Raw genomic sequence first — 25,472 nt, 5'->3', positions numbered from 1 at the left:
GGCCTTTCAGTCTAGCAGAAAAATGTATAAAATGATCATAGGCTGGAAGTTGAAGATAGGCAATTCAGAGTTGAAATGAGGAGTACATTTTTGACAGTGAGGGTAAATAACCATTGGAACAATTTATCAGGGGTTGTGGTGGCTTCTCCATCACTGACAATTTTTAAATCAAGATGGGATGATTTTTCTAAAAGATATGGTCTAGGAATTATTTGGGGGAAGTCTATAGCCATTGTTACACTGGTTACAGGTCAGATTAGTTGATCACAAGGGTCCATTCTGGCCTTGGAATCTGAGAACAAAGAGCAAGTAATTACAGAAATGGTAGGTGATAAGGCTATGATTCAGTAGTATAAGCATCTAGGGTTTTTGCATTTTGTTTTGAATATCTGTACCTAGAGTCTCAGGAAGTACAGGTTCAGATCCCAGAAGAACTAACTTTCCCCTTGGGCCTTCCAATCTCTGTGCAGTTTTGTATGACAAAGGGTAAAATTTCCAAAAGCTAAGTCCCATTTTCAAAAGTGATATAGGCACTTTACTGCTAGATTCACAAAGAAATTTAGGTGAGGTAATGTTGTGTCATCACGCCTAATTTTTAGGTGCCTAGAAAATCACTAGGATTCACGCACCTTCGTTTGGCACCTAGACCCCCTACAGAATGCATGGTGAAAGAGAGATCCCTCAGAATGGGATTCACAAAAGCCAGCACACTAGGCAGCTGCTCACCTAAGCTAATCAATGGAAGATGCCAAGCTAAGGATTGTGTCTTAAGCCTCACGCCTCTCTTGGAGATAGGCATCTAAATCCAGGATGAAGGGAGGCATCTTCCTCTGATTGGGATTCTCAGCTGCAAACCCTTTCTGTGGTTATGCGGCTGCACTGTTTTAGCAAGATGCCAGGGGAGTGGGAACCTCCCTCATAACTCTAGTCTAGTGGTTAGATACTCATCTGGGATGTGGGAGACGCCCCAGTTCAAGATTCCCTCGCACTCCACCCACCAAGGGATTTGAACTGGGAGCTGCCACTTTTCAGGAGAGTACTCTTACCACTGGGGTATAGGATATTCTGATATGAGGTTCCCTCAGTCTCCTTTGTTGCAACTGCTGCACTCCGATTAAATAATGAAAGACTCACTGGGCCAGAGAGAGTGAGAGAGTTACTCTGTATCTTGGAGCTTGGAGCACTCATATGAGAGGTGGAAAACCCAGACTCCCTTATTCCAGTTACTACTTTAAATTATTTATCCACAGTGGAACAGCTTCAACAGGCGAGGTGGACCCCTGCAGGGTTGAGCGGCAGCTGAGAGGGACTTTTGTGAATCCCTGTAGTGCCTGATTTTGGGATTTAGATGCCCAAACTAGCAGTTAGGTACCTAAGTCCTTTTGTGAGTCTAGCCCTTAGGGCCAGATCTTCAAACGTAGTTAGGGGCCTATCTATGCAGGCAGTGAGATTTTCAAAAGTAGCTAACTCTCACGGAAATCAATTTCAATGATTTCACTGGGATTTAGGTTCCTGAGAGCTTTCTGAAAAACACTGATTTTAATGGGAGTGTGGTGCCTAAATGCCTTGCTGCAATCTACATCTTCAGGTGCCTATTAAATGTTAAAAATCTGGCCCATAGTGTAGCTAGGGCAAAATGTGCAGCAAAGCACTTTAAGTGAGGAGATATACTACATTAATCCCATTCTATGCCAAATACGGGCAATCCACCACAGTTATGCTAATCCATGCCCTAAAAGCAAACTGATACAGCTGTTTAGCGATTTTGGAAGGTGGTGGTATTTCCCACCACCTTTCTTTTTTTTTTCTTTTCCAAAAGAAAAAAAGACAAATATGTTTTTGCCAGAAGGAAGATAAACAGGTTGTAAAAATATGTCAGAACTAAAAATCATTACATGATTCTGAATTTAGTTTTTATTGGTTTGTTTGTTTTTAAGGCTTAATTGGAGGATAAATTAGACCCAGGTATCAAAGTATTATTTATCTATTTTTAAAGCAGTGTTTAATTTTGATTTTCCATGAAAGATGTGCACAGAATATATGTACAGTATATTTCCATTGTGTTTGTGAAAAGAATGCAGGATGCAACTAAAATACTTTTTCTGCAAGTTTTCATTATCAAAGAAGTCAATTTCTTTCATATACTAATGTTTTCCCTTCCATTGTTCTCTCCCAAGTAAGAAGCTTAAGAAAGGGGGAACAAAGTAAATTTCTGATGTGACTGTGCAAACATTACTATGAACCAACTGAAAGATTGTTCAGAAATGTCTATGTGTGTAGGTTAAATTAGTCAGATAAAGTCTATTTTGCATTCTATCCTTTTTCTGAGAATTTTATTAACCATGTCTCTAAACTATAGTACCCCATAAAAGGCCAAATTCCGCACCTTTTGTAAATGGCTACACCTTCATTGATTTTGATCTAGGTGCACTTGTTGAAGCATACAAATGAATATGATCAAAAGATAGTTGCTTGTTGGTTGGGATGACTATATAATAAACATTATCTTAAATCTTTGTAGCTTGTAATATCTCTTTAACAAATAATTGACAAAGATTATTTGGTAAGAGATGGTAGTAAAAATGGACATCAGTCTTCGCAGCATTAGCTGTCAACTCCTTACACCAAAGAAGTTTTGGTTTAATTAACTTGTTTTTTTACCTTTCACCAAGTGCATGCTCAAACTTTCAAAACCTTACATAGCCAGTGTGGAAGCTAACTAGAAATACTAACAGTAACTAGTAATGACTTTCACCCTTTCAATCTAGTTTGCAATCAATGGCCTTCAAGGTGAGATTATTATAGAACAGTTGTATAGAAGACGTGAACCTTGATGCTTTGCCTTACGTATTTAGGCCTGTTATTGCAAATGTTACATCATATCAATGGGACTATTTGCCTGAATATGCTTCCCTCACCTCTGTAGGAGTTCCAGGGTCAGGCTAAGAAGGAGCAAACCCTAAATCCTCATGGTTTATCACCTATGAACAATCAGGATATAACTAGCTGCTCACAAACTGAAATTATGACAGTAGACCAAAAGGCAGTTTTCTTGAGACATGTACCTAAAACTCAAAGCTTCTACATTACTAAACCAGTGACTTATAAGGGGTCTTAGCACGTACATGTCCCTTCAGAAAGAAGTAGACATGTACCAGTATGGTTTTACGTTTTCCATTATGTAATCCCAATCGAGGTTTTAAATTATTTCTTTGCCCTCCTCTCTTTTGAGATATTTATACTTCAATAGTATAGCTGAACACACAATATAAAAAGTAGTCTATGACCTTTTCTTTAGAAGTTTTTTCCCCATATCGTATGTAAATAAAAAGTCTGGAAATATACTTGTAAGAAAAAGATAGACAGTTCCAAGGCCTCCCAAGACATTAATTGCCAACTAAAGCACACCCGTTTCAGCTGGTTACTCTACCAAAAGGATATATACTAATGGCTAATTTCTGTATTACCAATTTATTTCCATTGTAAAATATCACTTTATAGGTTAATAATGCAACTAATAGCAATCAGTCCTTATAGAAGCAAAAGTTATCTCCATGCCCAAATTTGTTTTCCTGAAGTTCATCTTCATGCTGGCCAAACTCAGCTAATGGACTCACTTCCTGTTTGAATTAGGCTGGGATGTCTTTTAGGAATCAGATGATCTGTTGCATACTGACTGCCAAAATTCCTTGGGAAAATTGAGCTATACTGTTCCTACAGCATTTGCATTGTAGTGATTCAAGCACTTTGTTCTCACTGACTTTAGAGATGAATGTAAATGTTATTTCCTCCACTGTCTGCCTTGAACCAAATGCCACAGGACATTAAATTTAGTGATGCTGAGCAGTGGAAAAAATAAACACAATCTCCCATGGCATTCTGTTACAAGACAAGCCAAGAAGAAAATAAAAACAAAACAGGAGTTATAAACTTGACGAAAAATAAAGAATCCTGAAAGATGAATTGGTGGGGGGGAACAATATGTAAAATAAACTTTTTGAAAAACTTCCCTGGTTTGATAATTATAGATTAAGAGCATGTCAGGATGTACACTGAATACAAACCAGTTGTTAGTTTATCCATATCTTGTTCTTAAATAGACTTAATATTTAGTTGCTTTGACAATGTAAACTGTCCTTGAGGAATCCTTAGTCTTTTGTTTGTCCTTTGAATGGTAACTAATTTGGCTTGTTTGAATTACACTCAGCTGAGAGAGAGGCTAACAATAAAACTTGGTGAGAAAGTAACAAGCATATTACATACTATTTAAACACGACTGCCTGTCAATGGAAATGCATGCCTGTTTTTGTTTTTCTATGGTGATAAACAAACAACTTCAGCTACAAACTGAAAGTGGGGGGGAAATTGTCATAAATTTTGAGATCATTACAAAGGAAGGGCCAAAACTCCCATTCATTTCATGATGATTTCTGTTAATAAATGGATGCAAACACCAATGCTGTTTTAGGGTTCCTGTTAAACATGTACTTGATTTTTTTCCCCTTTCCCTTACAATCCAATTTGCCTTCCTCACTATTTAAAATATTATTTCTAATCCTGTGTTATTAACTTCAGCTCAAAAAATAACTTTAGAAAAATCACCATTATGTTATCGACCTATATAATTATGCTAAGTCATGTGACTTTGAATACCTGACAGATGTACTAATTAGTGGCTGAGTTATTTGTAGTATAACTGATGAACAAGTCAAAGTGAGGTTGTTTCAAGAAATGAACTTGACTTTAAAAAAATATTTGCAAGGCTAGTGCAAACTATTCTTCTTAGATGGAAATGTTAGCAAGCACTGAAATGCATCTAATTAAAAAGAATAACAAAGCTAAACCAATGGCAGAAACCAGCTTTATTTATAATAAATATTGAAACAATCAGAGTACAATCTGAAGGTATTCAGCGGAATAAGGTGCAAAACTACAATGCTCAGCACAGATTGCAAAGAAATGCACAAACAAAAATTAACTGAAGAAAATGTAGCTAAAGCATCACGTTCTGATGATGATACAGAAACAAAGAACTTTGTTGAGGCTCTTCATAATTTTACAAAGCAAGGTTCAACAACAGCTGGCATTGTGACACTTGAAATAAGTAAATGGTGAATTTTAGTATAGATACTGCAGTTGAGTACAGTATGGTCACAGAAAGAGTATACAAAATAATTTGTGATCGTAGTCCTGTATTAAAAATGTAGAGTAGTCTTCATTCATATAGTGGGCACTAAATGTGCCCATTTGGTAAAAACACTAGCACATCTGTAGATGGACAAATACTACTTGATATACTATAGTGGAAGAAGAAGGCCCATGTTATGCTTGGGTTGAAGAGAAACCTGCAAATGCATATGATTAAACGTGTATAACTTGTCCACCAAACATGATGCAAACATGATGCAAAATTGTTAACTAATTTAATGAGGTATTTCATGGGACTGGATTTTTTAGTGTTATAATACACCACGTTGATATAGATCTTAACACAGTGCCAAAAACTCAGCAACGTACCTCTCAAGCAGTCTGCTGTTTTGTGGAACACTCAGGATTTTAGATTGTCTTTTTCAGCTGCTTTGCTGTTCCTACAATGTCTGGAAATCTCTTCAAGCCACCTGACTCATCCCAGGGGAATTCAGCTAAGTGAGTAGCACACCTTCAAAAACTCAGCCTGGGCCCTGCTCCGTAACATGTCTATGTGTGTGAGCCTAGCCTCACTGCCTGCATTTAACTGCTCAGGAACAGCAGCTTCCTATTTCCAGCAGCAGCAAAGAGGAGCAGCCAGAAGTAGGGATGGCTGGTGGGGAGATAGATCTGGGGTGTTGGGTTGGCATTATTCCCCTTGTTCATGTGTGTTGGGGGGAGGTGTCTGGTAGGAAGAGGCTGAAGAGGGCAGTCTTTGGTGAAGGGTTTGGCAGAAGATGAATGGAGCAATACATTGTGATGAAATAGGGACACATTTGCTTAGGAATGCTCATTTTTTGTTTTTGTTTTTTGTTTTTGTTTTTACTTGCCTAAAAGAAAAAACTGGAAAAATGTTTGGGTCAAATGTACTGCTGTGAAGGATGTTTTGAAATGAAACTTTGAAACAAAATGTTAATTAGAAGTGACATGTCAATGGTTCATTTTGAAAAACTGTTTTGACTTTTTCAGCAGCAAAATAATCTTTTTTTAATTCAACTGAAACTATTCACCAAATTTAGCCAATAGATTCAGTTACTCTGCAACTGCATTTTTTACTGTGCCGAAAATATTTCTTCCAACTCCAGTTGTCACGAAAGTGCCAGTACTATAATATTTTGAGATTAACATGAAACCTGTGATGTAAACACACATGGTTTGGAGGCTGAAAGGTTACATGCTTCCAAAGCACTGACTATAACCCAAGGGAACTATGCGTTGATTGAAAAATAAATCCTGATAATTGTTTTTGAGAGGTTTCACTGAACATACTTATGGGGAGAAGAAAACAGTGGTGGTAACAAAAAAAAACAAAAACGGAAACCTTTGGAAGTCAGATATATTACAGAAACTATTTAATGTAACACAACCTGGACTTCAGAAAATGATAATGAACCTGCAAAAGTATTTGAGAAATGTTTCATAAGGACCTACATAAAATCATCTTACATTGGACATGCTTTCAAGAGCGCTTATATTTAGTGCAGGCAAGGAACTGCAGGAATAAATAAATACAACACAATTACTGACCAAAATTTCCAAACCAAAATCTGACAAAGTCAGGTGAGAACCAAAATTGCCCAATCTTATAACATCTTGAGAAGATAATGGTTGATGGATAGCCAACAGGAAAAACCTTTGGCATCTCAGGCATAAAAACTACTTATGCCCATAGAGAAATTGCATCATTTTATGGGATTTGGTACAAATTACATTGTGTCATAATACAGCATGAGGTTGGAAATGCATAGTGTAGTGATCACTGTTAATCAGTTTATTAAAAAGTGAGAGAACAGAGCCAGAGCTGTCCTGTTTTTGGCCAAGAATGAGTGGTGGCATCAAAGATAATGTATCCAAGATGTAAATTTCCAATAAATGCAGGAAACAGAATGCAACCAAACCACTGAAACTACATGAAATTGATCATCATCATTGCCCAAAGGATGGTACAGAAATGGAAAATGGGAAAAAATATGGTTTTTTTTAATGAACAACTCGCTACTTTTTAAAAGTCAAAATATTGAACAACTCATTGAGCAAATACATGTTCAACACATTGTAAATCACGGTGGTTCATCATGGGTTTTGAGATGTGTTAATACTACATGGCCAAAAATTTACTAATGGTTTATTCTGACAACTGTCTTGGGTTTTTTTAGATTGTAACATTGTTTGATTGGAACATTTAAATATCTATTCAATAACTAGCACAATGCGGTTCTGATTGGGCTGTCCTCCAGGTGCTACTGCAATGTAAATTTTAGGGCTAGCTGAAAAATGGGGATTATTTTTTTGTGAAAAGATCATTCCTTTTTTCCCATCTCAATTTGAAACGTTGATAAAATATTTGCATTGAAATGTTAACACTTTTCAAGCAATTCTATAGCTGATAAAAATTGAGATAATTTGTCACAAATTTTGCGAAAACAATGTAAATTCCTAATTCAGAAAATTTCAAGCACTGTACTAAATGTTATTGAAAGTTGTTTATATTCCTTTTAAGTATCTACATATCAGTTCATATGAACCACGTCAGGGCCCTAGTATACATAGGCAAATGGTTTATCAGCAAAGTCAGAACAAATAGCAAAAGACTCATTTCAAGGGGGATAATTCCTGGTGAATTAATAGGATCTGTAGTTAGTATTGTCAGAATATCAAAACACCCTTCAAAATGAATTTGAGTATTACCCATTCAGAACTGTATGTACAGAAGCACAGCAATCTTAGTGCCAACATCTAACAAAGCTAATTGGTACAAAAATCGTTGAAATCATTATGCAATAGAAAAATGCCAGGAAATCAGAACAGGAGAAATAGTGCGTCAAAGATACCAGTCAGTTATTCTCATTGCAAGTGGAAGAGAATGTTAGATTCCAAACTGGAAGTGGCTGGCAACCTGCCCAGGTGACAGATATACCATCCCTTCTGGGGGCGGTCCTACAGGAGGAACAACAGCTGTCTAAACAAAAACAAAGAGGACATTGGTTCTCTGTTTCTCAAGGCCATCCAGAATGCTGCTGACCCAATAATGTGCCCCCCAAGCCACTGCCAATGAAAAACATAAAGAGCAGCCAACACAGGCTTTAGATAATAGATCCACCTTGACCTTAACAGAGGCTACTAGAGAAGGAACTGTTTTGAGAAAAAAGAAGCAGCTGTGTGATCCGCTAGACAGCCACTGAGGTAAACAGATAGGAATTCTTTGCAGTGTCCAATAAGATGTAGAATAATCCTCTTATCTGTCATAGGATTCAGGTTTCCTCCCCTGACTGCGTCCTAGATATTTGTGTTTTATTAATTGACTGTATTAGTTTGTGGATATTTATTTTTGGATTCTATTATGGTTTATTAGTAATATTTGATTTTTTAAAAATAAATGATATAATAGTAACCACTGGCGTCAGTGACCCCTGCCATAGTCTCTTAAAGAAATTCAGAAGCTTTAAATATCTAATAGAATTAAGCAAGAAGCAGAGCCTTGTCCACTTGGAAACATAAAGCATGGTTTGTTTCACCATAAGAGAGCAGTGAATATTGCTGTGTGTACAGTGTGATTTATGGTCAGAGAAGTCTATGTAATACCTAAGGATTCATTGCACCGTCTATAAAAATTATGAAAGTCCACATGAAGTTTTTGTTGTTCTGTAAAAACTGATGGAGCATTCTAAATATTATCAACTGTAATCATTCTACACAGGTCCATTAGAAGGTCCCTGATAAATAGTAGTTTTTCCACTAGGGAGGTTTAGGGGAATGTAGCTCTCTTGCAAACAGCGAAGAGTTATGTTTGCTGTCTACTTCAGGGAGAGAGCAAAATAACTGTGCATCCCTTATATAATATTGTTTTTGCCCAGAACGATCAGTGATATTTTAGAGAAGACTAACTCTAGAGAGGGTGGAAATGAACTGATAACCTTGTGCAGTGAGATATGACTCTGCTTAAGGGAAGATACCACAGAGTAATGCTTTGAAAATGACACAAAGGTTGATAGAGGAAAAGAAGTTAATACTGGGGGGGAAAACAAATCTACTTCAGAGACATTGTGAAGGTCATAATAGAAGTTGGCTGAACTACAGTTTAAAAGCCTTGTGCCTTTTTTTCTGACCAATGGACTCATGTCAGAAAACAGGAAAAAATATACTGATTGACTATTTTAGCTGTGAAAGAGAACATAAGCACGGTCATACTGGGTCAAACTAATGGTCCATCTAGCCCAGTATCCTGTCTTCCGACAGTGGCCAAATGCCAGGTTCTTCAGAGGGAATAAAAAGAGCAGGTAACCATCAAGTGATCCATCCTGTCAGCCATTCCCAGCCTCTGGCAAACATCAATCTCTGAATATCCTGGCTAATAGCCATTGATGGACCTAGCCTTCACGAACTTATCTAGTTCTTTTTTTAAACGCTGTTATAGTCTTGGCCTTCACAACATCCTCTGGCAAGGAGTTCCACAGGTTGACTTTCATTTTGTGAAGAAATACTTCCTTTTGTTAATTTTAAACCTGTTGCCTATTAATTTAATTTGGTGACCCCTAGTTTTTGCGTTATGAGAAGGAGCAAATAACACTTATTTACTTTCTCCACACCAGTCATGATTTCATAGACCTCTATCATATCCCCCTTAGTCATCTCTTTTCCAAGCTAAAAACTTCCAGTCTTATTAATCTCTCCTCATGTGAAAGCTTTCCATATCCCTAATCATTTTAGTTGCCCTTTTCTATATATTTTCCAATTCTTTTTTGGAATGGGGCAACCAGATCTGCATGCAATTTTCAAAATGTGGGTGTACCATGGATTTATAAAAAAAGCCAATATGATATTTTCTATTTTATTATCTATCCCTTTCCTAATGATTCCCAACATTCTGTTAGCTTTTTTGACTGCCACTGCACATTGAGTAGATGTTTACAGAAAACTATTCACAATGACACTAAGATCTTTCTTGAGTGGTAATAGCTAATTTAGACCCCATCATTTTATATGTATAGTTGGGATTGTTTTCTATGTGTATTACTTTTCATTTATCAATATTGAATTTCATCTGCCATTTTGTTGCCCAGTCTCCCAGGTTTGTGAGATCCCTTTGTAACTCTTCGCAGTCTTCTCTGAACTTAAGTATCTTAAGTTGTTTTGTGTCATCTGCATCAGCTAATTCAAAATATACTCCATCTCATTTCAAGTGATCTAACGACTGAGTTCCCTGTCTGCGTAACAGCCCTGAAGATTCGGTCAGACATGGCAATAATGGGTAAATCGTAATCTTGATTTTTTGAGGCAGGCCTTTTAAAATGGTGTTGGAGTTTCTCTGTAGCGGTAAAATGATTTTGGAGGTATCCTTAGGCACACAGTCTGTGTGTATATGTGAATGTTTAGTCTGTGAGGAAAGACTATGCAAAATAAAAATTATATATGTGTATCCATATTGGGACAAGGTCTGTCTTCTCATTATGGACCTGATCCTCAATGAGAGCAGGATCAAGGCCCTTCCGTGCATACCACACCTAGTACAATGGGACCCTGATCCTTGAAAATACCCTACCATAGTACAAATAATAATAGCAATGCATATAACTTAAGTCTTCTATACCAGCATGATCACTGTGTTAAATGTATATGCTAACTTTAGGCTTGATTGAAATATTTCACAATGCATTCCCTAATGTTTTTTATCATTGTTAAAACCAGGCACAAGCTGGAAAACGAAGCTAAGTGATGAAATGCAGTGTGTCAAATTGACACTGCAGTGTGTCTTGGTCATGCTGTTGGGTAGAACTAGTTGGAAAACTAGCATCAAATGGAGGGAGAAATGACAAATTCTCATATTTTGGATTTTTTTGGTTTCTGTTTTTCTGCTTGATATGATCTGCTTTACTGCTGGAGCAAAGATGATGAATTGAGCTAAAGTTCTGAAAACCCACTGATGCGGTAACATATAATTAACTAAACACAAGATGACATTTTTAAATTTTATGTGTTGGGTCGAATGATAGGGGCTGTCAAGCATTTTCACAGGTTTATTTCTATTACTAACCAGAGAAAAACACTGAAACAGCATGTTTTCTTTCTGTGGATTTATTGTGACTAATAAACACAGTCTTTTCCCCCCGATCTGGTTCTTTTTCCAGAAGGGGGCAAAAGGCAGCACCTAAGGCTTCTGTGTGTTCCATCTAATTAAACAGAAAATTTTCAATAGGAAATTAAATTTCCTATCTCCCTCCCCTGCCCCTCTATTTTCTTCGTTACATTTTTTGGTGGCAAGCAGGTAAATTAAAAACCTAGTAGAGCATCTAGTACCACTCTGTGTTCGTTTAGGATTCTTCCTTGCAATATATCTTTTTAGGACTTTGTCCAGCCTAGTTTTAAATGTCCTAATGGAACGGAACTTCTGTCACTGGTAGTCTATTCCTCAGTTTTCCAGATCTTATATTGTCTCCTCTTAAATTCAGTCAATTGGTTTCTAGTTTATACTACATTATAGTCGGTATTCCTCCCGATCTTTGCCATCAGCTTAGGGCCAGATTTGAGAGGTACCCAGAAAGACTCCTCCTCCCTACGCACACCAAAAAAGAGAGAGCCACGGTTGCAGTCCCTACATTGAATGGCCTGGAGGCACTGTTCCCTCCATGCAGCCCTGAGGTTCAGGCAGTGGTAAGGAGAAGACAGAGAAGAAAGGAGAATTATTTTAAAGGATGATGTGTCCTATGCAGTCCCCCTGTACAGCACAGAGCTCAGGAAGGGACTGTATCTTCCTGACATACAATCCTTTCCTGAATTGCCTGTGGTGGCACCCCAAACGGAAAGCAGTATATAAACAGCACAGTCATAAATAACCAAATTTATTCTGCTCCCACTGATACCAGAAGATTCCAGCAAAACTCTAATTAAGGATCCTCTAGGAGTTAGGCACCCAACTGCCCTTAAAAGTCACCTAACTTTGAAAATTGCGGGCTTCACCTCTGAGTTTCATGGAAACAGGAGCCTGCCTCCTTGTTTTTACCTATCCTCATAAGCCATTTTCCAGTCCTTGGATAATTGTTGTCACTCTTTCCTGCACTCCCCTACAGTTTGTCCAAACACATGTCTGGTAATGATGTGCCTGGAAGTGAAAGAGAGCAGTATTTGGACATAACCAGGCCAGAGTCATCAGAGAAGGGATTGTTACTTTTCAATTAGGTGGCACAGTATCTCTATCTGGGCAGCCCCAAATTCCACTGGCATTTTTGAGCTGCCATACCATATTTGAAATGTACATCCCATTTGCTGCCCTCTGTCACAACTATGTCTCATTAGTACTTGAAGGAGGAAAGTTAAATTTCCTACCTTTGTACAGTAATAGCTGAGGCACATGAATATTTGTTCTGTGATTCTCCATTTAAGAGAATCAATTCTGAAAAGAAAAATAGTCGGGTTTTTTAAACGTATTCTGCACCGATCTTGGTTTTTATCTCTTTTTATCATTATACTTCCTCATTACTGAATTTTTCTGTTCAGGCGTAAGTGGGTTTTCTGTACTGTAGTATTTGCATTCCCAGGGTACCGTATTGAACACACTGGTTTTTGGCCACATCATGTTTTATTTTGGAGTGCTACATTTGAATTGTGTGAGACAAACAGAGCTGCAGTAATACTTATTATGCTGCTCTTTTTATAGATGGGTAAAGTGAGGCACAGAAGAGGGTAAAGGACTTCTAGCTCTGTCACTTGTGATGTGACTTTGCAAGAGTCCTGCTAGACCACACTTGAAGTATTTTTGTTTTGAAGAGCAGTGTTACCAAATACATATGAGTGTGGTATTTGCTTAGGTCTTTCCATCCAGGATTAACCAAATACCAGCAAATCAAGAAATGTGTATTCTGATGCTTGCCTCTAGTCATATTTATGCACTGGACTCTTTCAGAACAAAAAAGGCTCACTACCCTGTCACATTATCTCGCAAGCACAGCACATTGTCACATTATTTTAAAGACTATGTCATGACCTCTGTGGCATGCAGGCTTCAGGCACTTGAGTTGCTGCTGTAACTGCTCAATCATGAGACGCTCAAATTCCCATCACTAACGGTGAAGTTTAGATTCGAGCACATTAGAAAATTACAGACAACAAGTCAAGTCACTCAAAGAAGATATTAGACATCCCCAGGGCCGTGTTACTGGTTGAAATGGGGTTAATACAGGTGGGAAAACAATTGCCAAGGAAAAGCTGTCTTGCCATTTTGCATATTCTGAATCATTATAAGATCATTGTACAGAAAGGTGTCAAAACGTGTAAGAGTATAAAAGATCCCAAATGACATTTTATCTTACTCAGAATTAGGAAGAAATGGAGGGAAAAAAAAAAAAGTTTGGAAATACTTTATACTTTAATAAGTGCTGTTTCTCTCACATCATTTTATTTTTATTTGTGTACTTATCAAATTATCTATAAAAGTAGAAATTTATCACCTGGAGATGACCTAGCCACTGAATTTCTATCAAGGTTTCTTTCTATAAGATAATAGACTTGAAATTAAACAAAGATAAAGATAAGTGTGACTGCTCCATTTAGACCTGCAGGTCCTCTGTCTACCTTTGTAAGCCTAGGGCATGGCATGGGTCTTGTATTTCATTGTATTGCTGCATATGTCTGGCCCCAAAAAATACTTATTTGTATTTTTAAAATATAAAGATGGAAGGGCTTATTTTAAGTACATACACTTAAAAAGGTAGAAGTATATTCATGATGTTTGTTGGATTTATATTTAGATCTAAAGTACTGATTGTCTATAGTGTAGTTAAAAGTGTCAGTCCTTTGTTTTCCTGGAAGAGGCAGTGGTACATAAACCTCTTTGCTTTTCAAAGTACTGTTTTATTTGAGAGAACTGCAATTCTTGTAAACAGTTTGGTGATTGTATGGCCATTTCTTCATAATCCCATCATTCTTTTAGATAATGTATGAGACATGGAAATTGATAACATGAGTTGTAGCTGGAGGCAGAAATCTTTTAGATGAAAATGTGTGAGAGATAAATGGGTGTCCATTTGTGGAAAGTAAATGGTGACAGTAGTTTCTGATCTGAAGGATTTTATGACATTGTCAAAACCCGTCGGAGAGACTTTCCAGGTACACTTAGAGCAGAGTAAATTTAGAATACAGGTTAGAAGAATGTACTGTTTAAAGATACATTGAAATACATTTTATGGTATTTCAAAATAATTTTCAATAGGTATTGCTAGAAAATTCTTGTACTGAAAAAGTGGATAGAAGTCCTGCTTTTGTCTTTAGTTACTTCTAACTATAGCTCTTTCTGAGACCAATCATATGGTCTCTAGTGATCTATTTTTTTGCATTTTTCATTAAAAATATGAGCTGTACTTAGCTAGCTTCACAGTCTGAAATGTCCACTATTGATAGGCAACTCGGTCTTTATTTTGCACCTGCATAGCTTAAAGGTGAACAGCAAAGTAAATAGGGGATATGTTTTAAAAGCTATTTTAGTATCCTAAATCAGTAAAACAACCTATGAGCCTGTTTAACCCCTACATTACCTCAGTTTTACAATGTTGTAATCCCATAAAAAATGGAGTGACACCAACATAAAACTTGGGGGAATGCAGTGGTGAATCAAACCTTGTATGTAGAAATAAGGGTCAGATCATCAGCTTGTATAACTCAATTGACTTCAGTGCTGACTGATCATTTCCATGGTTAAAAATAGAGAAGCTTAGTTCTATTTATTATTATTAATATTTATTGTTGAGGGACTGATTTGCAAAACTGTTCCCCATTTACATACTTGACTGGATGTTGGTGTGTGAAGTCACTTGAAACCACATGTGTGTTCATAGTAATTGTCCCTATGAAATAAATGTACAAATTTAAAACTCAGACTTAAAAATATTTACTACTTGTGGGTCTTCCAGAATTTTGTCTTGTTCCATTTCCTAATCAGTGAGGTCTTGTATTGTTTAAAATGTGAGTCCTTTGCTCCTTTCCAGCCTCTTCTTCCTCCCTCAGTGAAGTTAGTAATGTTGAATTTGTGTTATTGCAAGTAAGTAAAAGAAAAATATTTGTAATTACCATAGCCCCTAGGAATCCTAGTCATGGACAAGGACCTCATTATTCTGCTGTTGTACAAACACAGAACTAAAAGCAGTCGCTGACCCAAGCAGCCTACAATCTAAGTATAAAACAAGAGACAACAGATGCATACAGATAGACTAGGGCAGTGTAAGTAGTCGACATATTAGGTTGTGTTCTCAGCATACCAGCAGCCTAACCATTGTAAAGAGTTTTGTAGTTCTGAGAGTTCTGAGGAAAGATCTGATGCAGATAGTGAGGTAGCTTTGCAGATGTTTATGGGGAGCAACTTTGAAGTGTAAGAGGGAGTATGGGGAAAAAAACATGAAGGTGCTTTGAAAATTTAAAAAGTGGGAAGTGGAGACTGGCATTAAGGGCTGATCAGAGGCAAGAGTCTACAGCTCATTAGCAAATGAGAAATAATAGGTAGGGCCTTGAAAGTGAATATAAGAACCATATGTTTGACGTGCTAGAGAAGGGTAAACCAGTGGAGGGACACAAAAAGATGGGTTGCATGATCAAAGTGATGGGCGATTTTGGATAGAGCAGTTTCAGTGGAATGCAAGGGACAGAAGCCAGATTGGAGAAGATCTAGGATGGTGTTGGAGTAAAGGGACTCTAAACAGTGATTGTAAACAGTGTTTTCAATCAATAAGCTTAGAGATGAACAGGAGAAGGAGATGGAATGGTTATTGAAGAGGCATATGTGGTCCAGGGTGGTTTTTTTTAAAAATGAGAGAGAAACTAAAGCATATTTGTACTGTGAGGGGAAATAGTCAGAAGAGGCTGGGAGGTTAAGGGAAAAAAAGAAAGTGGATAAAAGGGAGATCAGGAGATATGGGTCAAATGGAGGGGTTAAAGGAGGAAACAAAGAAGGAACAATCAGTTGCACACATACAAAATGAAAGATGATTGCCAGAAAGTAGTATTGTGAAAAGGGACTGGGAATCATAGTGGATCACAAGCTAAATATGAGTGAAGAGTGTAACACTGTTGCAAAAAAAGCAGACATCATTCTGGGATGTGTTAGCGGGAGTGTTGTAAGCATGATACGAGATTCTTCCGCTCTACCCCATGCTGATTGGGCTGATTAGGCTTCAACTGGAGTGCCAGTTCTGGGTGCCACATTTAAGGAAAGATGAGAACAAATTGGAGAAAGTCCAGAGAAGAGCAACAAAAATGATTAAAGGTCTAGAAAACATCACCTATGAGGGAAGATTGGGAAAATTGGGTGTTTTAGTCTGGAGAAGAGAAGACTGGGAGGGGACATAACAGTTTTTCAAGTACATGAAAGATTGTTACAAGGAGGAGGAGAAAATTGTTCTCTTTAATCTCTGAGAATAGGACAAAAAGCAATGGGCTTAAATTGCAGCAAGGGCTAACTGTCAAGGTGGTGAAGCACTGGAATAAATTGCCTTGGGAAGTTGTGGAATCTCCATCACTGGAAATTTTTAGGAGCAGGTTAGACAGACACCTGTCAGGAATGGTCTAGATAATACTTAGTCCTTCCATAACTGCAGGGGACTGCACTAGATGACCTCTCGAGGTCCCTTCCAGTCCTACGGTTCTATGATTCTATAAAAGAAGACAAGACATTTCTGCATCTGTGAGATGGGAGAAGGAAGCAAGAGTTGTAGGAGGGGAAGAGATGGCAAGCGAATGGGAGGAACCCATTTTCTCTTGGAAGAAACTGGTGAGATCCTATGCAGAGAAAGAGGCAAGAGGAGGGGAGATTTGAGGAGGGATTAAAAGGTGGTAAAAAGGCCACTGGGATTTTGGTCAAAGGATTAAATTAAATTGGAGAAATAAAGTTGTTTAGCGAAGAAGATGGCAGAACTGAAAGAGGAGCTTTGGAAGCAAATGTTGGGGATGAACCAAGGCTGGAGATTAACTGGGTGGACTTTGCAATGGGAGAGGGCGCATAAGAGTCAAGTGTGGAGGTATGTGAAGTATGGAGAGAGTCCACAACCATATCAGTGAAAGAAAGGGCAGCGAGAAGAGGCTTGAGAGTGTACAAGAATTCATCCACACTGATGTATTTGAAATCACAGAAAGGTCAAGTGACTGTGTGTAGAGGGAGGGATTGGTGGGTGAGCTGAAATAGACTAAGTGATGCTCAGACAGATCAGAAAAAGAGCAATGCTTGGTGAAGATCAAGTCAAGTGAATGGCCTTTTTGGTGAGTGGGAGAGTTGAATCAGGCTTGAGGACAAATGAAGAGATGAGGGTAAGGGAAAGTGCATCTATGGGGTTGAATGGATCATCGTCATAGAAGCCAAAGTCACCAAGGATGAATGTGAGAGAGAGTCAGAAGTTGAAATCATAGAGGAAGACTGATAGAGAGGAGTTGAGTGGATGGTAGATGACAGCAATGTGGAGGGGAATAGAAGAGCCAGCTGCAGTGGTGTTCAAAAGAGGAGAAAGAGTGAGAAATGGGAAGAAGGAGGGGTTGCATGTGTCAGAAATGGGAGAAGAGAAGCCCAATATCTACCCCATGGTCTGGTCCAGAGTGGTAAGTGTGAACAAATTAAAGAGAGGACAGCTGAAAAAGCAGCGTCAGACAAAGAGATCAGGTTCCTGTGCAAGCCAGGAACCAGGAGATATGAAGTCATTGCAGAGTGATAAGGATGAAGGTAACAGGGATGTGGAAATGGAGCCAGTGAGAGGATGGAGGAAGAGGAGAAGAATAGATGTTAGGATGCAAAATAGGGATGTGGAGAGAGCCATGGTAGAGTTGCAGATTGACAAAAGGGGGGAAAAATTTGAAAAATGTCGTGAAGGTTATTGCAACTATACCTAAAGAAACTGGTGTGTGTTACTACTCCCAGCTAGAGAGATACAAGTAAGCATCTGGGCTGAACCACTGGCAAAATCTAGGCAGGGGAGCACACCATGAGCAAAGCAGCTCACTGGTGCTTTCACAGCTACTCCTCAGGAAGCTAGAGTGCATTGCTGCTCTTGCTTGGAAGGGAAGAGTAAGTGGCCGAGCTACACCACTGGCAGGATCCAGCTGAGGGGAATTTAGTGACAATATCTTACAATGCTACAAGCAGAAAATTCTTTGGATTAGCAGAGAAATCCAAGTTAACTGTGTCCAAGTGCCTGAGAGAGACCACACTGAGAATGCCACACTCAGGGCAGACTGCAAGAAATAGGGCAGACAATGGTTTATTCTATAATTAAATTCACAAAGCCAGTAACAAAAGAACTTCTGCAGTACCACACTGGTTAACTAGAAGCCAAACACAGTCCCCTTTAGGCATTCCAGCCCTTGGCTCCCATCCAGGCAACCCAGTCTAATGGAGTGAGAGGTTATTGAAAATCTATTTCACCATATATGAGGTTCCTTCTAATCCCAAAGTATCAGACACATATTCCCATGTCAATATGAATCTCAGATCTTATCCAAACATCATGTTTTCAGCCAAGCCTTAGTAACTGACTAAAGAGTTATTAATAAAAGAAGAGAGTTATAAATATTTAATAGATCATATACATTCAAATGATTGCAAAGTACTTGTATCAGTTTTGTAGCAGTATTGGAATTGACTATTGGCTTGTAAAGTTTCTCTGGTAACTTCCAAAAAATTGGAAGGTCCTCAGTTTGAGATGCTCCTTTTAATTGTAAATCAACAGTCCAGAAAAGTAGGGTAGGAAAGAGGCAACATAGAGATGTCTCAGGTGTCTTTTTACATCCTCTGCCATGGGAATGGAAATTTAGTGTCTCAATCAAAGCCCACAGCCCAGGTGCCTGGAAAGTTACCGGCCCAAGATGGAATCCAGAGTCCCTTATCAAACATCCTTACATGGTTTGCTGAATCACAGGGGTGGCCATTGGTGCCTTGCTGTCTGAAGCATCTGCAGGAAGCGCCATCTGGATGGGATGAGTTTCTTCAATGGCCTATTGTGGGAGTGGCACGTCCTTGATGGGCCATCAACACATAGCTGTGTAGCCCTAATGTAAATCCTATCTGAAGGGTGTTACCCAGGAAAACATATGTTTAAGATACAAGTACATAGCCAATTTTCATAACTTCAGATACAAAGATGGCACATACATATAAACAAGATGATCATATTTAGCAAATCATAGCTTTTCCATTGATTCCTTACATGACATACTTTATACAAGATTTGTTGCAATTGTATACCAGTGGTAAGATCAATTATATAAATGGTCATCTTTAATCATACAGTATCACATTATCACAGAAAAGAAACTGCAGAAAATTATTCCTCCACAGCATCTTAAAATTACTTATCAAGCCCTAGAAACTAAAGGAATTGCTTTGTTTTTTAGGTTTGATAACTAATTTGAAGCTGCTAAAGGAATAATTTCCTGCAATTTATTTTCTGTCCTAATTTTGAACTGAGTTCTGCTGAAGATGTAGCATCATACTTAGTTTGAGAATTATTGTTGTTGTATTTTGCCATTTTCTTCTAGCAGTCCTCCCACTGACCTCTGAATGCTCCGGTTTAGGAATTGCACATAATCGTATATGATATTCCTCCTTCAGTGAATCTCCTCACTAAAATTTCATCTGACCATTCTGACCAGCTTTAAGCAGCCAGCATTTCACACTATACGGACATAGAATAAAGCTTAACCTCATTCTTTGTTGACATAGAATTAAATATCTTTAAATGATACTCCAGGGAACTGATTAAAAAAAAAAAATCTGTACTAGAGCTTGCTAAAACAAACAAAAACTTTGAAAAGCGAAGGAAGAAATAACAAGCTGATATTTTAAAGAACAGTTAATCTTATTTTCTGTTGATCAAAATGTAACAAAGGTTTAGAGTAATAACATAACCATGTTTCAATATTTACAGAAAAACAACCCACACTCTGTAGCCCTGGTTGAGAACCAGTACTCTGTGGGGATATGCAGAGGTTTTCCATCAACTTATCTAGATATTTGCCTACTTTTACAACAGGCTACGTAAAAAGCAATAACAAAGGCAGAACAAACTAACATGTCATACAGATGATGAATTATTTGTGCTGCTCTATATATTATATACTGACATGTAACTACAATATTTATATTCCAATTTATTTATTTTATAATTATTTGGTAAAAATGAGAAAACAAGCAATATTTCAGTAATACTGTGCTGTGACACTTTTTTTTGTATTTTTATGTCTGATTTTGTAAACAAGTAGTTTTTAAGTGAGGTGAAACTTGGGGGTATGCAAGACAAAACAGACTCATGAAACGGGTACAGTAGTCTGGAAAGATTGAGAGCTACTGATATAGAGGATGTGGATCTGTTACAGCCCTAGCTTCAGTGCTTCACTCTTTAACTTCAGTTGTAGCAGCTTGTGCTTTCAGCTCTGGACGTCCTCCATTCAACACCTAGTGTGTTGACCAAGGTGGTAGGTATCACATATGTCTATGTATACAGTTGGACTCTAAACTCTAAGCTTATGCTTAGCAGTATATATATTATAATAACCATTGTTCTTTATATATAAATAAATCACATCCTGAGTTCTGTTCCTAAAACAGGCTGGAATTAATATGAATAAATGATTCACTGGGGCAGCTCCTCAGCTGGCATACATTGATTTGCACTAGCTGAGGAGATTCTGGCACCATTATCTTTAAGTGCTCTGTTAGCTCTATTTCTTTCCATAGCATTATTCAATTTCCTCTTGTTCACTATTTCCCCCTCACTGACTTTTCTTGTTTTATTTCCTCTTTCTGTCTGCCCTGCCCCCATTCTGTCTCTGTTCCCCCCGGTTTCCTGTCTGCCCATTTGTTACTATCTAAGTCTTTTTCTCTTTTCCTCCCGATTCTTACTGTTTCTCCCGACTTGCAAGTCCCCTCTCATTTTTTAAACTATGTCAGTGACCTCAGAGCAGAACCTAGGTAGGAGGAGCTGCTGCTGCTCTCTGAATGTAGCATCAAGCTGCAGTAGACTATGGATGATAGCTCTGCTGCCTGCTGCATGAGCTATAAAGTTAATAGACATCAGGGCTAGGAGAGAGTTAGGGAGCAGTAGCTTCTACCGGGTATCCACAGGTGCTGCTGTTGTGCACTATATTACAACAAAGAGAAAAGCCAGGCAGTAGCAGAACAGGTAGGGGAGAGTGCTCTGGTTAGGGTCTTGCTTAGGGCTGTCATTGATTCTTCCTTCTAAAAATGTTTAGAAAAGACATGGTTAGATTGCAAGCCCTCTGGGGCAGCACCTGCATCTTATTGTGTCAGCAAGGCAATTAGTACATTGTTGGCTCTATATACATAATATGTAACTAGAATATATCTTGTCCCGACTTTTCAGCCACTTCTCCCATTTTTTTACTGTAAATTGTGCATGGTTCCCTCTTAAACTAGTGGCTTTCCCCCATCCCCGTCATTAAAGATTTATATTCTAAAGAAAGGATGAGGTTCCTTTCAGAACTCTTGTTTTATGCAAAGGCAGTTACACTGATAGCTCTTTAATTGTTGCTGACTTACAATCAACGTTAATAGCTACATAGCTCTCAAAAGAGTAGACCGAGAAGGTGATTGAATCTCTCTATGGGACCAAGAGCCCTGTCTGCAGTAGGGACTTGCATAGGCCAGAATGATTATATATAAATCATATGTCGATCCTCTCAGAAGAAAGACACCACCAATTTTGTTTCAGGTAAGTAAGTGTTTCTTAGCTGTGTAAGTGATGACATATCAGATAATTACTGGAAGGGAACAACTTCTGAAAAAAAAATTAAAAACCCCTCATATGTTGCCTGATTATATTTCATCTCAGTAATTGTTTGTTTACATATATATTTAGATATTAACTTTTCAATAAAGATAAATAAACTTGTTATATACTATGCAGGTGTACCCTGTTCCTTTGTATTTCTTTCTTTGTAGTTCTTTCTTTAGGTAACAAGTGATGAGCACTTATAAAGATGAAGGGCAACAAAGATGATCAAGGATATGATATGGCTTCCTTATGAGGACAGACTTAAAAAAGATTAGGGCTGTTCATCTTAGAAAAGAGATGATTAAGGGTGATGTGAAAGAGGTCTATAAAGTCATGAAAGGTCTGGAAAAGGTGAATAGAGAAGTGTTAATTTTTTCCACAATACAAAAGCCAGGGGTCAGCCAATGAAATTAATAGGCAGCAAGTTTAAAACAAACATAAGGAAATTTTTGTTCACATGACACACAATTAATCTGTGGAACTCATTGCCAAGGGATGTTGTGACTGGATTCAAATAAGAATAAGATAAATTCATGGAGGATAGGTTCACCCATGACTATTAGCCAAGATGATCAGGGACATAGCCCTGTGCTTTGGTTGTCCCTAAACCTCTGACTGCCAGAAGCTGGGACTGAAGAACAGGGAATAAGTCATTCAATAATTTCCCTGTTCTGTACACTTCCCTGAAATCCTGGTACTGGTCACTGTTGACCACAGAATACTGGGCTAGATGGACCATTGGTCTGACCCAGCATAGCAGCTTTTATGTTTTTATGATCCAGCACCTGGTCCATAAATGCAACACAGGAGTAACTCCAATGAAGTAAATGGAGTTGCACCAGCATAAAAGCCAATGTGAGTGTAGAATCAACTATCTAGGATCTCAACTTTCTTCTGTATAGTGCTGCTTATGTTTCAGAAAAAAATGGGATGTACATAATAATAATTTTAAAACTTTGATATAACCTTTTAAAAAACAAGATGTGGACCTACTGCAACTCAAATCATATAGTGCCTGAACTCTGTGGTATTCCCTTTTTTGCATGTCAGTTGTTCTTTTAATATTTCTGTGGAAGATAAATTTGTGTTGTCAACAATTTTGTTTATCCTTATAAATAAAAATTACAGGTATGCCTTATTTCTTTGTATTCCTTTGTTTCGTCATTACAGTAACAATAAGTAATCACATTTAATCACCATAATTATCTAGTGCAGCAAAATGTTTAATATAAGTATTCATTATTTGAGTGGAAGTGCAAAGGGATGTGCATTTTCCAGTTTGTCTAGGTTAGAAAATATCCTAGAACTGGCACTTGCATGGAAGATGCCCTTCATGAAAGAGTCAAGGCATATTTTGATTTGATGGGGCCTGAGAGTTTGCAAAAGGAACAAGAGGCTGGGAACTGGGAAAGCTGGGTTTATTTCTCAGTTCTGCCACTGATTTGCTCTTTATGTCCATAAATGGATTTATTGTAACACTCCTCTCATAGAAGTGACTAAAATTAATGAAACGCATGGAGAGCCTGGTATGAAAGACACTGTATAGAGTAAACAATTATTGTGGATATGGTCAATATTAATACATTTATTAATTTAATTGTCTGCTTCCTCTTGGCTGTAGGCTGATTGATCAAGCTGGAATTTGTTGGAAGGAATCATCGTGCCAATGAAGCAGAGTGACTGCTGACCGTGTTCCCTTCTCGGCCTGTTGGGAAGTACCACCAGGATTAAACCATCGTTGGAGCCTGGGGATGGGCCTTAGGGACGAGGACTCCCTTGCTTTTACTGACGTTGGAATCTATCTATGGTCAATCAACTGAGGTACCTACCTCACTAATCCTTAGGTTTTTCACTGCCTGAAAATATTACCTGTTGCCTTTCACTTCCTCTCCCTTTGTCTCCCTGGTTGTGGAAGACAGAGCCCTGCTGATGTTGATATAAACAATGTCAAGGCCAACGGGACTCCTATGGCTGCCTTTGATCTTCACCCCAGTCTGTGTCATGTTGAATTCTAACTTCCTCTTGTGGATCACTGCACTAGCTATAAGATTTACCTTAATTGATGGCCAAGCACAATACCCTGTTGTTACCACGAATTATGGCAAAATACGCGGCCTGAGAACACCTTTGCCCAATGAGATCCTCGGCCCAGTGGAGCAGTACCTGGGAGTTCCATATGCCTCCCCTCCGACTGGGGAGAGGCGATTCCAGCCCCCAGAACCTCCCTCCTCCTGGACTGGGGTTCGGAATGCCACGCAGTTTGCTGCTGTCTGCCCACAGTACCTGGATGAGAGGTCACTGCTCAACGACATGCTGCCGGTCTGGTTTACTGCCAATTTGGATACTGTGGTGACATACGTTCAAGATCAAAATGAAGATTGCCTGTATTTGAATATCTATGTGCCCACTGAGGATGGTAAGTACTTTATTCAACCACAAACAAACCAACCAACCCGCCCTCGATTTGTGCAGATGACGAGTAGCTTCAATACTGGGTTTATATAATGCTTCACTCAGCTTCCTCCATATTATCTATTGAACTGAAAGGTTTCTCTTTATATTCATTGGATGCAAATGTTATATTAATTAAGCATGCTTGCATTAATTCAGTTTCATATGTCTTTGTGTCACCAAATTGCAATTTTATTTGCAGGCAGTGGCCAGTGTACAAAGAGGTCACCATCCTAAGGGTTAGGGCAAACAATTTAAAAAAAAAACCTCTTAAGAAGCCATATAATTTTAGCACACCACTGAAGTATACAAGTGCTACCACAAAGTATATTTTTGAATGTAAATAATTTGTTTATAGGAATTTCTCTTTATCTTTGGTTTATTAAACCTTTTGAAATTACATTTAAATCTGCTTGATCTTAATCAGTAAAGGATTGCTAATATTCTGCAGCTTGAAGACTCCATGCTTGTTTGTTTAGCATTTTTAGTCAAGTTATGTATCATTCATTCATTAAACATAAAATGGAGCAATCCCTGGGCATATTACGCAAGAACATCATATGAAAATGCAATTTTTTACCGTCATCCACTTCTTGAACAAAAAATTCTAAGATTATTACTCTACACCAGTCCTCAGTATAATAAATGTGTGTTTTGGTAACACAATTCTGTGAACTGTCTCATGCTCACTTTTAATCTGAAAGGGTCTGTTTTTGTGAGAAGCACAGAATGTTTTTTGAGACATGTTAATTGATATCAAATCTCATTGAAGAGAAGGCCTCTTTTGAGCAAACACCAAATTACTAAAGTTTGTTCAATATTACAGGATAATGAATAATTGCAAGAGCAGTGATATATAATATTCTGCCAAAAGCCATTGTTTCATCCACTCAGAGTGCAGTTAGTTACTGATGAATAACTGTAGAGATTTCCCCCAGATATGCAGATCCTTTAGTTTAGCTGTGGGGCTTTGATTTGCATAAGTGTTGTATTGTTTTTTCTCAGTAAGCGTTCTCTGAACATGCAAATCTTGATACTCTGGCTACCTAATCACCCTCTCTGATTGGCTTCTGTACTTAG

General features: G+C 38.1%; 1 protein-coding gene across 1 annotated transcript in view; it reads left to right on the top strand.

Annotated features, from left to right (window-relative positions):
* The first annotated feature begins 10,408 nt into the window (after positions 1-10,408).
* Positions 10,409-25,472, top strand: part of NLGN4X (neuroligin 4 X-linked) — a 180,837-nt gene continuing 165,773 nt past the window's right edge. The window contains exons 1-2 of the mRNA XM_067560999.1: positions 10,409-10,435; positions 23,563-24,357. Of these exons, the coding sequence (XP_067417100.1) occupies positions 23,886-24,357 (472 nt within the window). The 5' untranslated portion in view covers positions 10,409-10,435; positions 23,563-23,885. The remainder of the gene's footprint in view (positions 10,436-23,562; positions 24,358-25,472) is intronic.

This window comes from Emydura macquarii, unplaced genomic scaffold (assembly GCF_026122565.2).
Source record: "Emydura macquarii macquarii isolate MOO-44397 ecotype Brisbane River unplaced genomic scaffold, CSIRO-AGI_Emac_v2 contig_2362, whole genome shotgun sequence".
Lineage (NCBI taxonomy): Eukaryota > Metazoa > Chordata > Testudines > Chelidae > Emydura > Emydura macquarii.
The sequence above is the reverse complement of the archived record's forward strand: the minus strand, read 5'-3'. Positions and strand labels throughout refer to the sequence as shown.